This window comes from Pleurodeles waltl, chromosome 9 (assembly GCF_031143425.1).
Source record: "Pleurodeles waltl isolate 20211129_DDA chromosome 9, aPleWal1.hap1.20221129, whole genome shotgun sequence".
NCBI classification, from domain to species: domain Eukaryota; kingdom Metazoa; phylum Chordata; class Amphibia; order Caudata; family Salamandridae; genus Pleurodeles; species Pleurodeles waltl.
In genome coordinates this window covers 409,021,895-409,041,539 of record NC_090448.1, presented here as the reverse complement: position 1 = coordinate 409,041,539, position 19,645 = coordinate 409,021,895, and the positions used below count along the sequence as shown (strand labels likewise).

At 46.0% G+C, this 19,645-nt stretch overlaps 1 protein-coding gene across 2 annotated transcripts in view; it reads left to right on the top strand.

Annotated features, from left to right (window-relative positions):
- STX5 (syntaxin 5) overlaps nt 1-19,645 on the top strand; it is a 135,162-nt gene that overhangs the window by 65,853 nt on the left and 49,664 nt on the right. For both annotated transcript variants that reach the window (XM_069207167.1, XM_069207168.1), the window contains 2 exons: nt 17,029-17,129; nt 17,879-18,000. In XM_069207167.1, the coding sequence (XP_069063268.1) occupies nt 17,029-17,129; nt 17,879-18,000 (223 nt within the window). The remainder of the gene's footprint in view (nt 1-17,028; nt 17,130-17,878; nt 18,001-19,645) is intronic.

Sequence of the window (19,645 nt, the reverse complement as noted above, 5' to 3'; positions counted from 1 at the left end):
TACTCTCCACTCTATGCATTTGCACTCCATATCCAACACTCTACTGCACCCTACAAGACTTTCCGACACTCTATTCAATGAGCCAGCACTCCAAGTTATAACAGCTTACTGGGGTCTGCGCTGCGTCACTCGACTTTACAACATAACCGGTACACTGTATTATACTGCACTCCACACTGTTACACCGCTCTACTTGACTTTATGAAACGTTACCTCATTCTACATCACTGTACAAGAGTCCACTCTACTAAGCTCCTCTATATGACACCCTACTTTATTAAATGCAAATTCAGTTTGCAGGACTCTGTTACACTTTGATACTCTCCAACACTTTACTCCACTCTGTAGCCCTACACTCCACTGTACAACACTGTATGCCACTGTGTGACACTACTCTATGCCTTTCCACAATGTAGTCCACTCTGCAGCAATTTACGCAACTCTTTGTAGGGCACTCCACCCCACTTTACTCTACTCTGTCACGTTACTCCACTGTCCACACTGTGCCATTCGACTCTATAACAATATATGCCAATCTATTCAACCAGACTCCACAGCATTATAGTGTACGCCACTCTACTCCACTGTATTCCACTCCACTGTACTGTACTATAACCTACACTTTACAGAACTCAACACCACTGCATGGTACTGTACGACCTGTGTAAGGAAATGCCTCCTTGGCATGGTTACCTCCTGACTTTTTGCCTTTGCTGATGCTATGTTTTGAATTGAAAGTGTGCTGAGGCCTGCTAACCAAGCCCCAGCACCAGTGTTCTTTCCCTAACCTGTACTTTTGTATCCACAATTGGCACACCCTGGCATCCAGGTAAGTCCCTTGTAACTGGTACCTCTGGTACCAAGGGCCCTGATGCCAAGGAAGGTCTCTAAGGGCTGCAGCATGTCTTATGCCACCCTGGAGACCCCTCACTCAGCACAGACACACTGCTTGCCAGCTTGTGTGTGCTGGTGAGAACAAAATGGGTAAGTCGACATGGCACTCCCCTCAGGGTGCCATGCCAGCCTCTCACTGCCTATGCAAGTATAGATAAGTCACCCCTCTAGCAGGCCTTACACCCCTAAGGCAGGGTGCACTATACCATAGGTGAGGGCACCAGTGCATGAGCACTGTGCCCCTACAGTGTCTAAGCCAAACCTTAGACATTGTAAGTGCAGGGTAGCCATAAGAGTATATGGTCTGGGAGTTTGTCAAACACGAACTCCACAGCACCATAATGGCTACACTGAAAACTGGGAAGTTTGGTATCAAACTTCTCAGCACAATAAATGCACACTGATGCCAGTGTACATTTTATTGTGAAACATACCCCAGAGGGCACCTTAGAGGTGCCCCCTGAAACTGTATCCAACTATCTGTGTAGGCTGACTGGTTCCAGCAGCCTGCCACACTAGAGACATGTTGCTGGCCCCATGGGGAGAGTGCCTTTGTCACTCGGAGGCCAGTAACAAAGGCTGCACTGGGTGGAGATGCTAACACCTCCCCCAGGCAGGAGCTGTAACACCTGGCGGTGAGCCTCAACGGCTCACCCCTTTGTTCCAGCACCGCAGGACACTCCAGCTAGTGGAGTTGCCCGCCCCCTCCGGCCACGGCCCCCACTTTTGGCGGCAAGGCCGGAGGAAATAATGAGAATAACAAGGAGGAGTCACTGGCCAGTCAGGACAGCCCCTAAGGTGTCCTGAGCTGAAGTGACTCTAACTTTTAGAAATCCTCCATCTTGCAGATGGAGGATTCCCCCAATAGGGATAGGATTGTGACCCCCCCCCCCCCAACCCCCCCCTCCTTGGGAGGAGGCACAAAGAGGATGTACCCACCCTCAGGGCTAGTAGCCATTGGCTACTAACCCCCCAGACCTAAACACGCCCTTAAATTTAGTATTTAAGTGCTTCCCTGAACCTAAAGATTTAGACTCCTGCAACTTACAAGAAGAAGAGGACTGCTGAGCTGAAAACCCCTGCAGAAGAAGAAAGAAGACACCAACTGCTTTGGCCCCAGTCCTACCGGCCTGTCTCCTGCCTTCAAAAGAAACCTGCTCCAGCGACGCTTTCCCAAGGACCAGCGACCTCTGAATCCTCAGAGGACTGCCCTGCTTCAAGAAAGACAAGAAACTCCCGAAGACAGCTGCACTGCTCCAAAAAGACTGCAACTTTGTTACAGAGGAGCAGATTTAAAGACCCCTGCAAATCCCCGCAAGAAGCGTGAGACATGCAACACTGCACCCGGCGACCCCGACTCGACTGGTGGAGAACCAACACCTCAGGGAGGACCCTCCGGCGACTCCGAGACTGTGAGTAACCAAAGTTGTCCCCCCTGAGCCCCCACAGTGACGCCTGCAGAGGGAATCCCGAGGCTCCCCCTGACCGCGACTGCCTGAATCTAAGATCCCGATGGCTGGAAAAGACCCTGCACCCGCAGCCCCCAGCACCTGAAGGAACGGAACTTCAGTGCAGGAGTGACCCCCAGGAGGCCCTCTCCCTTGCCCAGGTGGTGGCTACCCCGAGGAACCTCCCCCCTTGCCTGCCTGCATCGCTGAAGAGACCCCTTGGTCTCTCATAGAAAACCATTGGAAACCCGACGCGTGTTTACACACTGCACCCGGCCGCCCCCGCGCTGCTGAGGGTGTACTTTTTGTGTGGACTTGTGTCCCCCCCGGTGCCCTACAAAACCCCCCTGGTCTGCCCTCCGAAGACGCGGGTACTTACCTGCTGGCAGACTGGAACCGGGGCACCCCCTTCTCTCCATTGAAGCCTATGTGTTTTGGGCACCTCTTTGACCTCTGCACCTGACCGGCCCTGAGCTGCTGGTGTGGTAACTTTGGGGTTGCTCTGAACCCCCAACGGTGGGCTACTCTGGACCCAAAACTGAGACCTGTAAGTGATTTACTTACCTGCTAAAAATAACAGTACTTTACCTCCCCCAGGAACTGTGAAAATTGCAGTGTCCACTTTTAAAACAGCTTATTGTGTTTTATGTAAAAAGTATATATGCTACTGTAGTTATTCAAAGTTCCTAAAGTACTTACCTGCAATACCTTTCAAATGAGATATTACATGTAGAATTTGAACCTGTGGTTCTTAAAATAAACTAAGAAAATATATTTTTCTACAACGGAACCTATTGGCTGGATTTGTCTCTGAGTGTGTTCCTCATTTATTGCCTGTGTGTATGTACAACAAATGCTTAACACTACTCCTTTGATAAGCCTACTGCTCGACCACACTACCACAAAATAGAGCATTAGTATTATCTCTTTTTGCCACTATCTTACCTCTAAGGGGAACCCTTGGACTCTGTGCATGCTATTCCTTACTTTGAAATAGCACATACAGAGCCAACTTCCTACAACCCGCTACTCCAATTTGACACTTTACTCAACTGTTTGCTACACCACCCCACTCTACTGCAGTCCACGCCACTATAGTCTACTATGCGTCACTCCACTCCGACACTTGACTGCACTCTACACTACCCCGCTCCACTGTACTTTGATACTTTACTCTGCTATGATACAGCTATCCAAAGTACTCTACTCAACTCTACAACATACCACTCCACTCTATTATACTTTACTCCACTCGGTCATATGTGGCTTTGCTCTATTCCACTATACTTTACCCCATTCTATGCAATTGTTCAACACTCAACTCTACAACGCTCCACTCTACAAGACTCTCCTCCACTCTGTATAACTCTACTCTGCAAAGCACTGCCACACTCTATGCCCATCTACGAGACTTTAATCCACTCTATTCCTGTACATTCCACTGTCCAACTCGGTGCTCCACTGTACACCTGTGCATTCAACTATTCAACTATACAACTGTAAGGAAATGCCTCCTTGGCATGATTACCCCCTACCTTTTTGCCTTTGCTGATGCTAAGTTATGATTCGAAAGTGTGCTGGGACCCTGCTAACCAGGCCTCAGCACCAGTGTTCTTTCCCTAAACTGTACCTTTGTCTCCACAATTGGCACAACCCTGGTACTCAGGTAAGTCCCTTGTAACTGGTACCCCTGGTACCAAGGGCCCTGATACCAGGGAAGGTCTCTAAGGGCTGCAGCATGTCTTATGCCACCCTGGGGACCCCTCACTCAGCACATGCACACTGCCTCACAGCTTGTGTGTGCTGGTAGGGAGAAAATGACTAAGTCGACATGGTACTCCCCTCAGTGTGCCATGCCAACCTCACACTGCCTGTGGCATGGGTAAGTCACCCCTCTAGCAGGCCTTACAGCCCTAAGGCAGGGTGCCCTATACCACAGGTGAGGGCATATGTGCATGGGCACTATGCCCCTACAGTGTATAAGCAAAACCTTAGACATTGTAGGTGCAGGGTAGCCATAAGAGTATATGGTCTGGGAGTTTGTCCAACCCAAACTCCACAGTTCCATAATGGCTACACTGAAAACTGGGAAGTTTGGTATCAAACTTCTCAGCACAATAAATGCACGCTGATGCCAGTGTGCAATTTATTGTAACATACACCCAGAGGGCATCTTAGAGATGCCCCCTGAATACCAATCCGACTTCTAGTGTAGGCTGACCAGTTCCTGCCACACACCAGACATGTTGCTGGCCACATGGGGGAGAGTGCCTTTGTCACTCTGTGGCCAGGAACAAAGCCTGTACTGGGTGGAGGTGCTTCTCACCTCCCCCTGCAGGAACTGTAACACCTGGCGGTGAGCCTCAAAGGCTCACCCCTTTTGTTACAGCGCCCCAGGGCATCCCAGCTAGTGGAGATGCCCGCCCTTCCGGCCACTGCCCCCACTTTTGGCGGCAAGGCTGGAGGAGGTAATTAGAAAAACAAGGAGGAGTCACCCACCAGTCAGGACAGCCCCTAAGGTGTCCTGAGCTGAGGTGACCCATGCTTGAGAAATCCTCCATCTTGATTTTGGAGGATTCCCCCAATAGGATTAGGGATGTGCCCCCCTCCCCACAGGGAGGAGGCACAAAGAGGGTGTAGCCACCCTCAAGGACAGTTGCCATTGGCTACTGCCACTGACCTAAACACAACCCTAAATTTAGTATTTAGGGGCTCCCCAGATCCCAGGAAATCAGATTCCTGCAACCTGAAGAAACAAGAAGGACTGCTGACCTACAAGCCTGTAGAGAAGGAGGAAGACGACAACTGCTTTGACCCCAGCCCTACCGGCCTGTCTCCAACTTCGAAAACCTGCAACCAGCGACGCATCCGACAGGGACCAGTGACCTCTGAAGCCCTGGACTAAAGGACCAAGAAACTCCTGTGAGCAGCGGCCCTGCTCAAAACCAGCTACTTCTTTGCAACAAAGAAGCAACTTCCAGAGAATGCACATTTACCGCCGGAAGCGTGAGACTTCTCACTCTGCACCCGACTCCCCTGGCTTGAGATTCAGAGAACCAACACCTCAGGGAGGACTCCCCGACTACTGCGAGCCCGCGAGTAACCAGAGACGCCCCCCTAGGCCCCCCAGCGATGCCTGCAGAGAGAATCCAGAGGCTCCCCCTCACCGCGACTGCCTGTAACAAGGGACCCGACGCCTGGAACCAGCACTGCACCCGCAGCCCCCAGGACCTGAAGGTACTGAACTTCAACACAGGAGTGACCCCCAGGCGACCCTCTGCCTTGCCCAGGTGATGGCTGTCCCGAGAAGCACCCCCTGTGCCTGCCTGCACCGCTAGAGTGACCCCCACGTCCCTCCATTGTTTCATACCTGAAACCCGTCACCTGCTTTGCACACTGCACCCAGCCGCCCCTGTGCCGCTGAGGGTGTGTTTTGTTTGCCTACTTGTGTCCCCCCCCCCCCCCAGTGCTCTACAAAACCCCCCTGGTCTGCCCCCCCGAGGACACAGGTACTTACCTGCTGGCAGACTGGCGCCTATGTGTTTTGGGCACCTCTTTGACCTCTGCACCTGACCGGCCCTGAGCTGCTGGAGTAGTAACCTTGGGGTTGCCTTGAACCCCCAGCGGTGGGCTGCCTATGCCCCAGAACTGAGACTTGTAAGTGTTTTACATACCTCCTAATCTAACCTTTACTTACCTCCCCCAGGAACTGTTGATTTTTGCACTGTGTCCACTTTGAAAATAGCTTATTGCCATTTTTACAAAGACTGTATATGATATTGCTTTTATTCAAAGTATCTAAGTGAAGTACCTTGCATTTAAAGTGTTTACTTCAAATCTTGAACCTGTGGTTCTTAAAATAAACTAAGAAAATATATTTTTCTATATAAAAACCTATTGGCGTGGAGTAAGTCTTTGGTGTGTGTTCCTCATTTATTGCCTGTGTGTGTACAACAAATGCTTAACACTACCCTCTGATAAGCCTACTGCTCGACCACACTACCACAAAATAGAGCATTAGAATTATCTAATTTTGCCACTATTTTACCTCTAAAGGGAACCCTTGGACGCTGTGCACACTATTTCTTACTTCAAAATAGTATATACAGAGCCAACTTCCTACAACAACACTCTACAAGACTTTCCAACACTGTATGACACACGACTACACCCTACTTTCCGAGGCACCACTCCAAGATATAACACTTTAGTCGACTCAACTCTACGCCAGTACACTCTGTGCTCTTACACTTTACTCAACGCTGCGTTATGCCACTCTACTCTACTCCACTCTACTTCACTGCACGTCAGTTAACCTCTCTGTCACTGTACACACTGTACTGCTCAGAATGGAGTCAAGCTCTGGATTTTCCTTAGTTTAAGAAAAAATCCACAAATAGTCTGGTTCCTTGCTGTGAAACACATACTGAGTGGTGTTTTAAAATCAAGATGCGGTTCAATGACTAGGCCTTCATCAATGAGGCTTACATTGCAGAGAGCTTCAACTTAGAAGACCTTGTGTTGAATGTTGAGGACCCTAAGCAAGATCGTAAAACATGGGGACCTTGTGATAACTCATACCATTGAACAGATGCTCACGATCTGGTTCCTGGTCCTAGATAAATTAATGCACAGGTTTTTACTCCACTGAAGGCTAGCTTATCTGAATCTGTGCATTGCCTAGAGATATGCAAAACCATTTCCAGGGAAAGAAGTTGGTCTGCACAATGGTGTTTTGTCTCTGTAGGTTCATGGTACTTATCATAGAGGCCCACAGCATTTTTCACTTTGTGAGCCATCTCATCATAAAATCAGAATCTTACTACAGGATTTAACCATCAACCTTTCCTGGTTCGTATTATTGAAAGTAAATGCTTAATCATTTCACTTGGAAAACATTAAGCTGCTACCAAGTGTAGTATGTTTACTTTGATTCTTCAACAAGCAGCATCTTTTATTTTTCAAATCTTGCAACCTCAAAGTCCCTCACCTTAATGTTCCTTTTATTGTAAGTCGTTTGACACTCAGTTTGCATAATTCATATCTTGTGGATCAGACCTGCCTCCTAATTCTCCGATTTATTTAGATTTGTAAATAAGATTCCTATCACCTTTACTGTCCACAGCTCCATATGAGGACAGTAGGCACCTTGATGTAATGTAGAAAGTCTGTCACTCAGCCACATCCATGATAGCTGCAAGCCTGACTGTATTGTTAGGCAGACATGACTGTTCATTAGAGAAGTTTGTTGGGTGCGTAGCTAACAGCATACCCGTCGATGAATGGTAAAATCTTACAGAATTTGTGACATGAAGAAGAATGGTGTTGGAGCCAAAGTTTCAGTGTTGCAAATGCCAAAGAAGATCTTTATTAGTTGGTTTTGTCAAGAGGGAGATCCTCATGGCTGACTATCATGCCTAAATTCACAGTTCTGGAACTGCAGCTCTTGTGCCATAATGTGAATCACATAGGCATGAAGGCATCACAAGAATGCATTGTGAGTTAAAAACGCTGAGACCAGTATACTGGGAGCAATATAAATTACTACACTCTAGTTGTTGCAGATGCAGAGGTACTGTATATAATGGTATAGGTAAGATAGATGGATCACTTCAGTCTGTCTTCACCTCCCTGAACTGTCTGCCAGCAGAGAATTGAATCAAACTTAAATCCATGTGTCTAGCACACCGTGGCTGAGATGTTTCAGTTTAATATCCAAACTGTGCTTAAATTGTCTTCATTCATGCTCATTTGAGTTCATACCTTTCCTGGTGTTTAAGTGGTAGAATTATTTTCCTCCTGCACTTTACAAAACTTAACATAAATACAAAAAAGAGAATGAACCAGATAGAAATCCATGTTACACACCAGAAGCAGTAATTTGCACATCCACGCCTCCACTTTTCCCAGTATGTAGGTAGCGCAGTGAAACTATGGTGCTTAGCCACCTCCCTCTAAATCTCTTCCACCAACCACCACACTACCACCGCATACCTTGTCTCTGAAACACTCTTATGGACATTTCACCACAAGGATCACCTCATTCCCTCCATCTTATACAAGATACAGGAGATGGCATGGAACACTTACACACGGACATAGACCCTCGGTGTCAGTATGATGTAGATACTTGCACAGATATAGACGTAGAGGTCCATCCAGGTAAACCCCCACCACCTGAAGACACTACTTCTTTCACACCAGAAGCAGTAATTTGCACATCCACGCCTCCACTTTTCCAAGTATGTAGGTAGCGCAGTGAAACTATGGTGCTTAGCCACCTCCCTCTAAATCTCTTCCACCAACCACCACACTACCACCGCATACCTTGTCTCTGAAACACTCTTATGGACATTTCACCACAAGGATCACCTCATTCCCTCCATCTTATACAAGATACAGGAGATGGCATGGAACACTTACACACGGACATAGACCCTCGGTGTCAGTATGATGTAGATACTTGCACAGATATAGACGTAGAGGTCCATCCAGGTAAACCCCCACCACCTGAAGACACTACTTCTTTCTAAGAGCTAGTGGGGATGGCAGCAGCTTACCATCAGGTACTCCTTCATAATGATCCTATAGAGGACGATTTCCTCTTTGAAACATTAACTGCCTAACAACAAATTCACTCAGCGTCTCCTTATGTTTAAAGTAATGTTAAAGCATGCAGACAACATTCTTCAAGACACGGCTAGAGCTCAGGTTATTAGTTCTAGAGTGGAGAAGAAAAATAAGGCCTTTCCCTCACGTGCCATCTTCCCAGCTCTTGCATAGGCCACACGACAAGCCAGCCTCTAAACTTCCTTCAGCCGAAACATCCTCACCACACAATAAGAGTCAGCCACATACATCCTCAAACAGGGGATTCTACAGTGGGTCCTATAGAGGAAACAATTAAATAGGTAGAGGTAAAACAACCTCCCCTTGAACCTCTAGCACTGTCTCCTACCAGTAACTTACTCCGGCTTCCCTCTGAACATCAGACCTCTCTAGGAGGGAGCCTTCAGTTCTTTTTCCAAAACTGGCAACACATTACTACAGATCAATGTGTGTTAGATATTATCGAACATGGTTATTGTTTGGAGCTCAGTTCTACACCTCCAAATATCCCACCTCGCACTCACAAATTCACAGAATCACATCACTCTCCTCAAACAGGAAGTTCAATCTCTGCTTGCAAAGGGAGCAATAGAACCATTTCATATTCAGTATCAAGGCACAGGAGTGTATTCCCTTTACTTTCTCTTCCCCAAGAAAGATGGCTCACTAAAACCTGTCCTGAATTTCACAACCCTAGACCATTACACAATATCAGAACATTTTCATATGGTCACACTCAAAGATGTGTTACCCTTGCTACAGGAGGGCTACTTCTGGCAGTTAATTTAAAAGACACCTATTTCCATTTTCCTATTCACCCATCTCATTGCAAATATCTCAGATTTGTCATACAAAGGCAGCACCATCAATTCAGACTGCTCTCATTGGGGGTCACCACAGCACCAAGGGTTCAGAAAGTGCTTAGCGGTGAAAGCGGCTCACCTCCACAGACAGAACTTTCATGTGTACCCTTACCGACTGGCTTATCAAAGGCCAGCTCTCGCAATCGATGTCTCAGCCCTATTCAAACCACAGTAGACTTGCTTCACTGGTTAGGATTCACAATCCACTTTCAGAAATCACATCTCACCCCACTTTAGGCACAGCCTTACCTTGTGGCCATAATCAATACACAGTTAGGCACGGCTTACCCAAATGCACAGAGTACAGAACTTTCAAGCACAACTTCACTTTAATCCCAATATGAGTCGCACTGAAATTTATCCCGAAACTTCTGGGAATGATGGCCTCTTGCATTGCAATAGAGCGACATTCACGTATTCACATGCGCCGTTGCAGGAATGTCCATCACGTCACTGGTCTCAGACACCAGGTCCCTTACAGAATCTAGTGTTGGTAGACAACCCAGTGGTGGAACAAAAACAACCTTTTGACAGGGTGGCCATTTCTGGACCCTGTTCCACAAGTCATTCCGACAATGGATGCTTTCCAAATGGGATAGGATGCTCATCTACAAGTTCTTGCCATACAGGGTCTTTGTGATCACACACACGGACTTTTGCACATCTGCTTAATGGAGCTGCTAGATGTTCATCTAGCACTCAAAGCTTTTGTGACACAGCTTAACAACAAAGTAGTCCTCATCGCACAGACACATTGACCACCACGTTCTACCTGCAAAAACAAGGAGGGGGTGGCAACTCACTACAGTTGTCTCACCTTTCACAAACAATTTGGCGTTGGGCGATTCAACAACATTTACCTGTTAGTAGAACAACTTATGGGATCGCACAACAATTTTGCTGACCTCCTCAGCAGAGTGCACCAACAAGTCCACAATTGGGTACTCCACCCCAAAGACCTGCAACCCTACTTCAAAAGTGGGATTTCCGAATCACGATCTATTCGTAACAAAGGAAAACACAAAATGCCCAAACTTTACCTCCAGGTTCCCACACCCTCAGTCTTGGGATATTGCTCTATTTGCCTACGCTTTTCTACCTCTCCCCCTCCCTTCCATATGTGGTTCGGAAACTCAAGCAAACTTCTCTCACACTGTTTCTAGTGGCACCCAGATGAACAAGACATCCATGGTTCACCACACTACAGGACCTATCAGTAGCACATCATGATAAGCATCCCCTCAACCCGGAACTTCTCACTCAGAATCAGGGCCGGACCAGGCACTCAAATCCCAAGGAGTTGAATCTTGCAATTTGGCTCCTGAAGTCATAGAATTCAGGTATTTGAATCTACCTCAAGAATGTACGGACATTCTTAAAGAAGTACGCAGACCAACTGAGAGGAAATGCCTTCCTTGGCATGGTTATCCCCCTAACTTTTTGCCTTTTGTTGATGCCAGTTATGATTGAAAGTGTGCTGGGACCCTGCTAACCAGGCCCCAGCATCAGTGTTCTTTCCCTAAACTGTACTTTTGTTCCCACAATTGGCACAGCCCTGGCACACAGATAAGTCCCTTGTAAATGGTACCCCTGGTACCAAGGGCCTTGTGGCCAGGGAAGGTCTCGAAGGGCTGCAGCATGTATTATGCCACCCTGGGGATCCATCACTCAGCACCTGCACACTGCTTCACAGCTTGTGTGTGCTGGTGGGGAGAAAAAGACTGAATCGACATGGCACTCCCCTCAGGGTGCCATGCCCACCTCTCACTGCCTGTGGCATAGGTAAGTCACCCCTCTGGCAGGCCTTACAGCCCTAAGGCAGGGTGCACTATACCACAGGTGAGGGCATAGTTGCATGAGCACTCTGCCCCTACAGTGTCTAAGCAAAACCTTAGGCATTGTAAGTGCAGGGTAGCCTTAAAGAGTATATGGTCTGGGAGTCTGTCAATTACTAACTCCACAGTTCCATAATGGCTACACTGAAATCTGGGAAGTTTGGTATCAAACTTCTCCGCACAATAAATTCACACTGATGCCAGTGTGGGATTTATTGTAAAATACACCCAGACCGACTCCTAGTGCTAGGCTGACCAGTTTCTGCCAGCCTGCCACAACCAGATGAGTTTCTGTCCAGATGGGGTGAGTGCCTTTGTCACTCGGTGGCCAGGAACAAAGCCTGTACTGGGTGCTAGGCTGACCAGTTTCTGCCAGCCTGCCACAACCAGACGAGTTTCTGTCCAGATGGGGTGAGTGCCTTTGTCACTCGGTGGCCAGGAACAAAGCCTGTACTGGGTGGAGGTGCTTCTCACCTCCCCCTGCAGGAACTATAACACTTGCTGGTGAGCCTCAAAGGCTCATACCTTTTGTTACAGCACCCCAGGGCATCCCAGCTAGTGGAGATGCCCGCCCCTCCAGCCCCTGCCCCCACTTTTGGTGGCAAGGCCAGAGGAGATTATGAGAAAAACAAGGAGAAATCACCTACCAGTCAGGACAGCCCCTAAGGTGCCCTGAGCTGAGGTGACCCCTGCCTTTAGAAATCCTCCATCTTGAGTTTGGAGGATTCCCCCAATAGGAATAGGGATGTGCCCCCCTCCCCTCAGGGTAGAGGCACAAAGAGGGTGTAGCCACCCTCAAGGACAGTAGCCATTGGCTACTGCCCCCTGACCTAAACACACTACTAAATTTAGTATTTAGGGGCGACCCTGAACCCAGGAAATCAGATTCCTGCAACCTGAAGAAAGGACTGCTGACCTGAAAGCCCCACAGAGATGACAGAGACGACAATTGACTTAGTCCCAGCCCTACCGGCCTGTCTCCAGACTCCAAGAACCTGCACAGCGAGGCATCTGACAGGAACCAGCGACCTCTGAGGACTCAGAGGACTGCCCTGAACCTAAAGGACCAAGAAACTCCTGAAAACAGCGCCACTGTTCAGAACCTGCAATAACTTTGCAACAAAGAAGCAACTTTTAAAGAACTCTCTGTCCCCGCCGGAAGCGAGAGACTTCACACACTGTACCTGACACCCCCGGCTCAAGTTCAGGAGAAACAACACCGCATAGAGGACTCCCAGGCGACTCCAACAACCTGGACACCCTGAGTCGACCTCCCTGCACCTCCGCAATGACTCCTGCAGAGAGGATCCAGAGGCTCCCCCTGACTGCGACTGCCTGGTAACAAAGGAACCCGATGCCTTTGTCCAAGCACTGCACTCGCAGCCCCCAGGACCAAGAGGAACCACTAACCAGTGCAGGAGTGACCAGCAGGTGGCTGGCCAGAGAAGCCCCACTGTGCCCTGCCTGCATCGCCTAAGTGTACCCCGGGCCCCTCTATTGCTTTCAATAGCAAACCTGACTCCTACTTTGCCTACTGCACCCAGCCGCCCCTGTGCCGCTGAGGGTGTGTTTTGTGGGCTTGTGTGTCTCCCCCACTTCCCTCCACAGTGCTCTACAAAACCCCCCTGGTCTGCTTCCCGAGGACGTACTTACCTGTAAGCAGACTAGGCCCGGAGAACCCCTGTTCTTCATAGGCACCTGTGTGTTTTGGGCCCTCCTTTGACCTCTGCACCTTGACTGGCCCTGTGTTGCTGGTGCAGTGGCTTTGGGGTTGCCTTGAACTCCCAACAGTGGGCTGCCTATGCCCAGGAGACTGACAGTGTAAGTGCTTTACTTACCTGAGAAACTTAACCAAACTTACCTCCCCCAGGAACTGTTGATTTTTGCACTGTGCCCACTTTTAAAATAGCTTATTGCCATTTTAACCTAAACTGTGTATACTACTGTTTTAAATCAAAGTTCTATACTTATCTGTGTGAAGTGCCTTGCATTTTATGTACTTACCTCAAATCTTGAATCCTGTGGTTCTAAAATAAATTAAGAAAATACATTTTTCTATATAAAAACTATTGGCCTGGAGTTATGTATTTGAGTGTGTGTACCCCATTTATTGCCTGTGTGTGTACAACAAATGCTTAACATTACCCTCTGATAAGCCTACTGCTCGACCACACTACCACAAAATAGAGAATTAGTATTATCTAATTTTGCCACTATCAACCTCTAAGGGGATCCCTTGGACTCTGTGCACACTATCTCTAACTTTGAGATAGTATATATAGAGCCAACTTCCTACACCAACCACAAGAGCTTGTTAGGCGTCAAAGTGGAAATGCTTTGTTCACTATTGCATTTCTAAAAATTGGAACCCTTTACAAGTGTCAGTGCAAAATATTATTTTGTGTCTCCTACATTTGCAAAGGACAAACCTGGCATATACCTCTATATGGTCACATTTAGCAGCTATTGCTGCTTATCTCAAGTACAGACAATGGTCTTGTCTTCTCAAAATCCCTGTCATAAAGGCTTTTATGGAAGGGTCTAAGAGTGTGATACTACCAATGCCTTCTTGGAACCTTAATGTAGAACTCACTACACTTATGAGACCACCTTTGGAACCACTGCATTCATGTCCTTTGCAATTTCTTTCATGGAAGGTGTCCTTCGTTGCAGTCACTTCCCTAAGGTGTGTAATTGAGCTCCAGGCATTAACCTTGCAAGAACCCTTTTTACAGATGCATAAAAAAAGTGGTTCGTCCTACCAACCCAAAATGTCTACCAAAAGTAGTATCTCAATTTCATCTCAACCAAACTTCTGAATTGCTTTTTTTTTTTTTTTTTTTTTTTTTGCCGCAACCTGATTCCGTTGCTGAAAGAGCCCTCCACAGGTTAGATGTGAAAAGAACGCTTATGTTCTATATTGATAGAACTTAAACACTTAGGAAGACAAAACAACTCTTTGTTGCTTTCTCTCCACCTCATAAATGTAACCCTGTTACTAAATCAAGTATAGCAAGCTGGTAAATGTATCCAAACGTGCTACGTAAAAGCCAAGAGGTCACCAGAGCAGCACAAAAAGGTGCATCTATGGCATTTCTAGGTAACATACCCATAGCTGACATTTGTAAGGTGGCTACTTGGTCAACACCTCACACATTCACTAACACTATTGTCGGGATGTTGTAGCACACCAGCAAGCCAATGTAGGTCAGGCAGTGCTACACACTTTTTCAAACTACTGTAACACCCACAGATTAGCTACTGCTTCTTGGGAGGCACGGCTTTACAGTTTATGCAGAGCATGTGTATCTACAGCCACACATGCCATCAAACAGAAAATGTTACTTACCCACTAAGCATCTTTTTGTGGAATGTAGTGCTGTAGATTCCCATGTGCCCACCTCCCGCCCTGGACACCTGTGGTCATTTCAGTATTTTAATATGCATAATTTAGTATGCGTGGTCAGCTTTTCTTACATATCTTTATATTACACTCCATTCACAACTGCCTGTGGAAAACAATCTGACGATGGAGTCCAGGACCATACGCATTGCCAGCAAAGGGGAGGAGTAACTCAACCTCGTGACTCGAAAGACTTTTCGAACAAAAACAACTTGCAACCTTCCGGGCCCAAGACTAGATGGCGGAAGTATGCAAGCATGTGAATCTACAGCACTATGTGCCACAAACAGATGCTTACTGGGTAAGTAACATTTTCTATTTTCAAGAAGCAGAAACCGTCATTAATGTGTTAAAATGATGGTAAAAGGGTTGCCGTTTTACAAAAATGCAGGTTCAGCTTTCTTCCTCCCACAGAAAGGGACTCTTACAAAAAAGTGAAGGCATTTTTGAGGTGGCCATAAACTGAAGAAAAAGCTTAAGGCACTCTTAAGATGTTGAATGAAGTCTGTTTATACTGAACCCTTAGGTGAAGACCTCACAAAATAGGGCAAAAGAAACCCTGAAATCTCTTGAGATCCGTTCAGCACGAACCTGAAAAACAAACTGAGGCCAATTGCTGTACAGTGCGTGCTGAAAGATGAACTCCGCTGGCTCCTTCAAGGAGCACGGCATGTTTTTTTTCAACATTGTACCTCTTCACTTCGTTATTCTGTCATATAGGTGTTTTCAAGATCAACTTTAACAGTTCAGCATGGTTTTTGTTAAATGCTGCTGTGCTGCCTTTTATATTGTGTAAAAAAAAATATATAGAAAAAGTTGGCCTGTTTGTTCTGTGGAGGTTAAAACATGCATTTTTGGAAAATGCCATCTTTTATCTCCAATCAAAGATGTAAGTAATTATTTTCCTTAACAAAAAAAAAGTAAGTACTCCGGGGTCCCAGCATGCAATTGGGAGAGTATGATTAACTTTATTGGTGCTTGGCATGCCCTCACACTTTAACTGACAAAAGAGCTGTAGTACAGTGTCCAGCTCACTTACAGGGTAAGATATATACTCATCTAACACCAGTATTCTCCTCCTACATTTCTCATTACTTTGTTCTGCAACAGGAATTACTTCCCTCTGTGTCCAACTGTATTCCACCAGAGTCATGCATTAGTCGTTGAATTTTGATGTCTGTCTATGGCAGTTTGTAGGATGACTTTGTGGACCATGTCTGGTGCTTTGTGCAAGCTTTACAGCCTTGGTACTTCATCATGGGGAAAAATAGCTCTGCCAAGAGTTTTGAGTAACCATTTTACTCAATCTTCTGGTTAGTCTGTGTAGATTTTTACCCAACCATTTAGTTTCTCTTGCTATGGAACATGTCTACAGGTTGGGCTCATAGGGCTTATAGGGAAGGGAGGACATATTGTTTTCTGTACAGCAACTTTACACCTTGAGTCCCTAGGGTGTTTTCTTTTTGCATTGCTTCCTACTTTACATTCTATCATCATCGAAAACTAGCACACTGATTGTCTATGTTTCAGAAATGCAACTGGCAGCATTTGTGGACAAAGAGAGCATGAGAACATATATACCTGATGTAGGTTGTGCAGATGTCTGATTTGAACAATTGTTATGAAACTGTTTCTAGTCCCGCCTCTAGGCAGCAAACTATATGCAAGTTGGAAGAGGTAAGGCCATCACTGCCCAATAGTAAGACCCACAATAAATGTTACTTTAATCTTCTCTTTTGTGAAACCAAATTGAGTATGCCAATTCTTCCAATGTCCTAAGCTGAGTTTGGCATGCCCATTGACATAGAAGTGTTAAGCAGTTGTGAAGCTGAAAAATGACTGACTTACACATCATCAAAAGGCACAGTCATCTGAGCAGCCTTAACATCCTGACTCTGGCCTGCTGTCTTCTGTATTAGTCTGCCTTCTTATCCCAAATGGACCAGTTTCCCAAACTCTCTGGTTCTCTCACACAGGAGGGTCTGTACTGCTCCAGGATGATGCGCGACGATCGGGTGAAGTCATGATCGACATGGATTCTAGAATGAGCCAACAGTTACAGCTGATAGACGAACAGGTATGTTTCTATGGTTCATATTTTGTAGATCTGCATGGTAAAGGAATTTTGAGGATGTTGACAAACCAGTGAAAAGAATATAAACAAAATAAAGGAAGGATTTTTAAAGATTGTACCTACTCCATTATAAACATGACTGCAAACTTTTCGTCTTCAAATTTGTTGTGCCATTACCCTCTTAAATAGTACATCAACTCCACAGCTTACCAGATTCAAAGAATCTTTAACAAAAAGATTATCCAAAGTGTCCATCCAGCTGCTGTTTCCAACATTTGCATTCTCTCCTTAGAGTGCCCCTGACGACATGGAGGATTGAGCGGGGGGGGGGAAACAAAATCACCATTGACTAAATTCAGCCCCAACCATCTCCATGCACTATACACACGTTCATGTCTGCTTGGTAGACACATTTTAAAGAGTGTATAATTTAATTTAGTCATTTGAAATATGTAGTTGGAATCCAAAATCAGTAATATTTGTATATGAGACCATTTCAGTTGCTTCAATGATACGTTTTAGACTTCATGACCTTTTTGAATGGTTTAAAGAGCTTCAAAGCAGCAGCAACGTGTCACTTAATAGATGCAAAAGTGGACTGTTATTTCCTTCTCGCCACTGTAGGGTTGGGTATATTTTTCAGGAGAGTATAGTTTTGATTTCTGGGAGCAGCTGTTTGGGAAGTTCAGTATCACTTGGAGCTGTTTTGTTATCTTGGTGGAAAAAAAGTCTTGTTGATTGTCTCCTGATAGGACTCGTATATCCAAAGCCGAGCAGATACTATGCAGAATATAGAGTCCACCATCGTAGAGTTGGGCTCCATTTTTCAGCAGCTGGCACACATGGTGAAGGAGCAGGAGGAAACCATTCAACGGTAAGATAATTTTAATTGAAAATACCTCCATGGATCTTGCTTTTGTCAAGGTGCATGTAACACAACTAAGACTGAGTAGTTTTACAATTAGGAGAATCTGTGTCACTAAGTTCCCTCAAGCTCTTGAGGATGACTCAGAAGAGGGAGGTGTGGTTCATGTTCAAGCCTTCTTTTAAGAATCACTGTGATGCCTTTTCTTTTGGCTCTACAGGGAGTGATTCCTGGATTTACCACTGGTGTCCAGGGGGCACATTACTAATGCAGTTCATTTGGTACACCAAATTATTTTGTGGCACTGCCGTACTTACAGCCTCCCTGCATTCATTGTTCTAAGTCATCTAGACACCAAGAAAGCCTGTAGAGCAACATCAGACACCAGATCAGGAGTTGAACCTCAGTGGTTGCCACTCTCTCCGGAATTACTTAATATGGTGTGGTAAGCCTACAGTTTTTTCCTTGCACCTGTGGCTTAGTAAAAGAAGAAATACCTACTTGCTGCTGAGGAGTTAGGTTTCATTTGTCAGGATAAGCGGCCTGGTCCATGGGGGTATTGCACAAGACTTAGCTTCAGTGAAGGAGCTCCTTTGAGGACACCTTAAGGGCCTGGGTCTGCCACAAAGCATTAGGTAGCCCGGCTCTGCAGCCCTGGACTAAACAAAATCATTATCCTTTTTTGGGGTCAATGAGTTTCTCAGTCAGAAGAGTGAGCACTGTCCCTGACCCATCCCATAGATACAAACTAAGGAAAATTGTTTTGTAGGATACAACATGTCAAAGAGCAGCAGAAAATAAATAAGTCTGTAATACCTTGGTTTTTTTTCTCCATAAAAACACAGCCCAGTGCACTGGCCTCAAGCAACCCTGTAGACGCATCGGACTGTGAAAATATCACTTTGCCCAGTGTAAGGTCAGAAGAAGGGCAAGGCTCGCAATGAAGTCAGTAATAATAAGTATGTAACATAAAACAAAAGACATAATTACTCAAGTGGCACAATCTGTGTCTTTGTCACAATCAAACTTGAAATAAAATGACTAGAATACATACTTGAAATCCAATTACTCTCTCAAACTAGGTTTAGCATGAGATGAGAGTAGTCAATCTACACACAGTGCTGTTTGGATAAGGCATGCCTTAAGTCTAATAATACTGCCATCACTTATTAACCCCCTAGAAGCTTCATGAAAGACATACAGATATGAGAGCAGACATCCTATCTTTGTCTGTTGGAACAAAAGTCCTGTGCCTCCATGCCTTTGGATGATTTCTATCTGACCTTGTGTGAATCCCATGTTTTCCTGATTAGGCAATGTCAGATCTCAGCTTTGCTGTTAAGGAGGCACCCACAATTGTTTGCTTTTGGTTACGGCTTTGTATGGACTGAATCAGTGGCAGAGGAGTTCTTAGTCTGGGGCTACTGGCCTTTTTATCTGTACCCCTTTGGTGAATTACTTATTTACTCACTGTGTTAGTTTGTTGATGTCTGATTTACCTTTGGGCCCTTGGCTTTGATGATACCTGGAACATGCATGGAAGACCTCTCTGTACGTCGTGGTAGGTTTGGGCTAGTTGTATGTGTTTGTATGTGTAATGGTGTGTGTTCGTATGTGTAATGTAAATGGGGAAGTATAATGATACATAATGGAA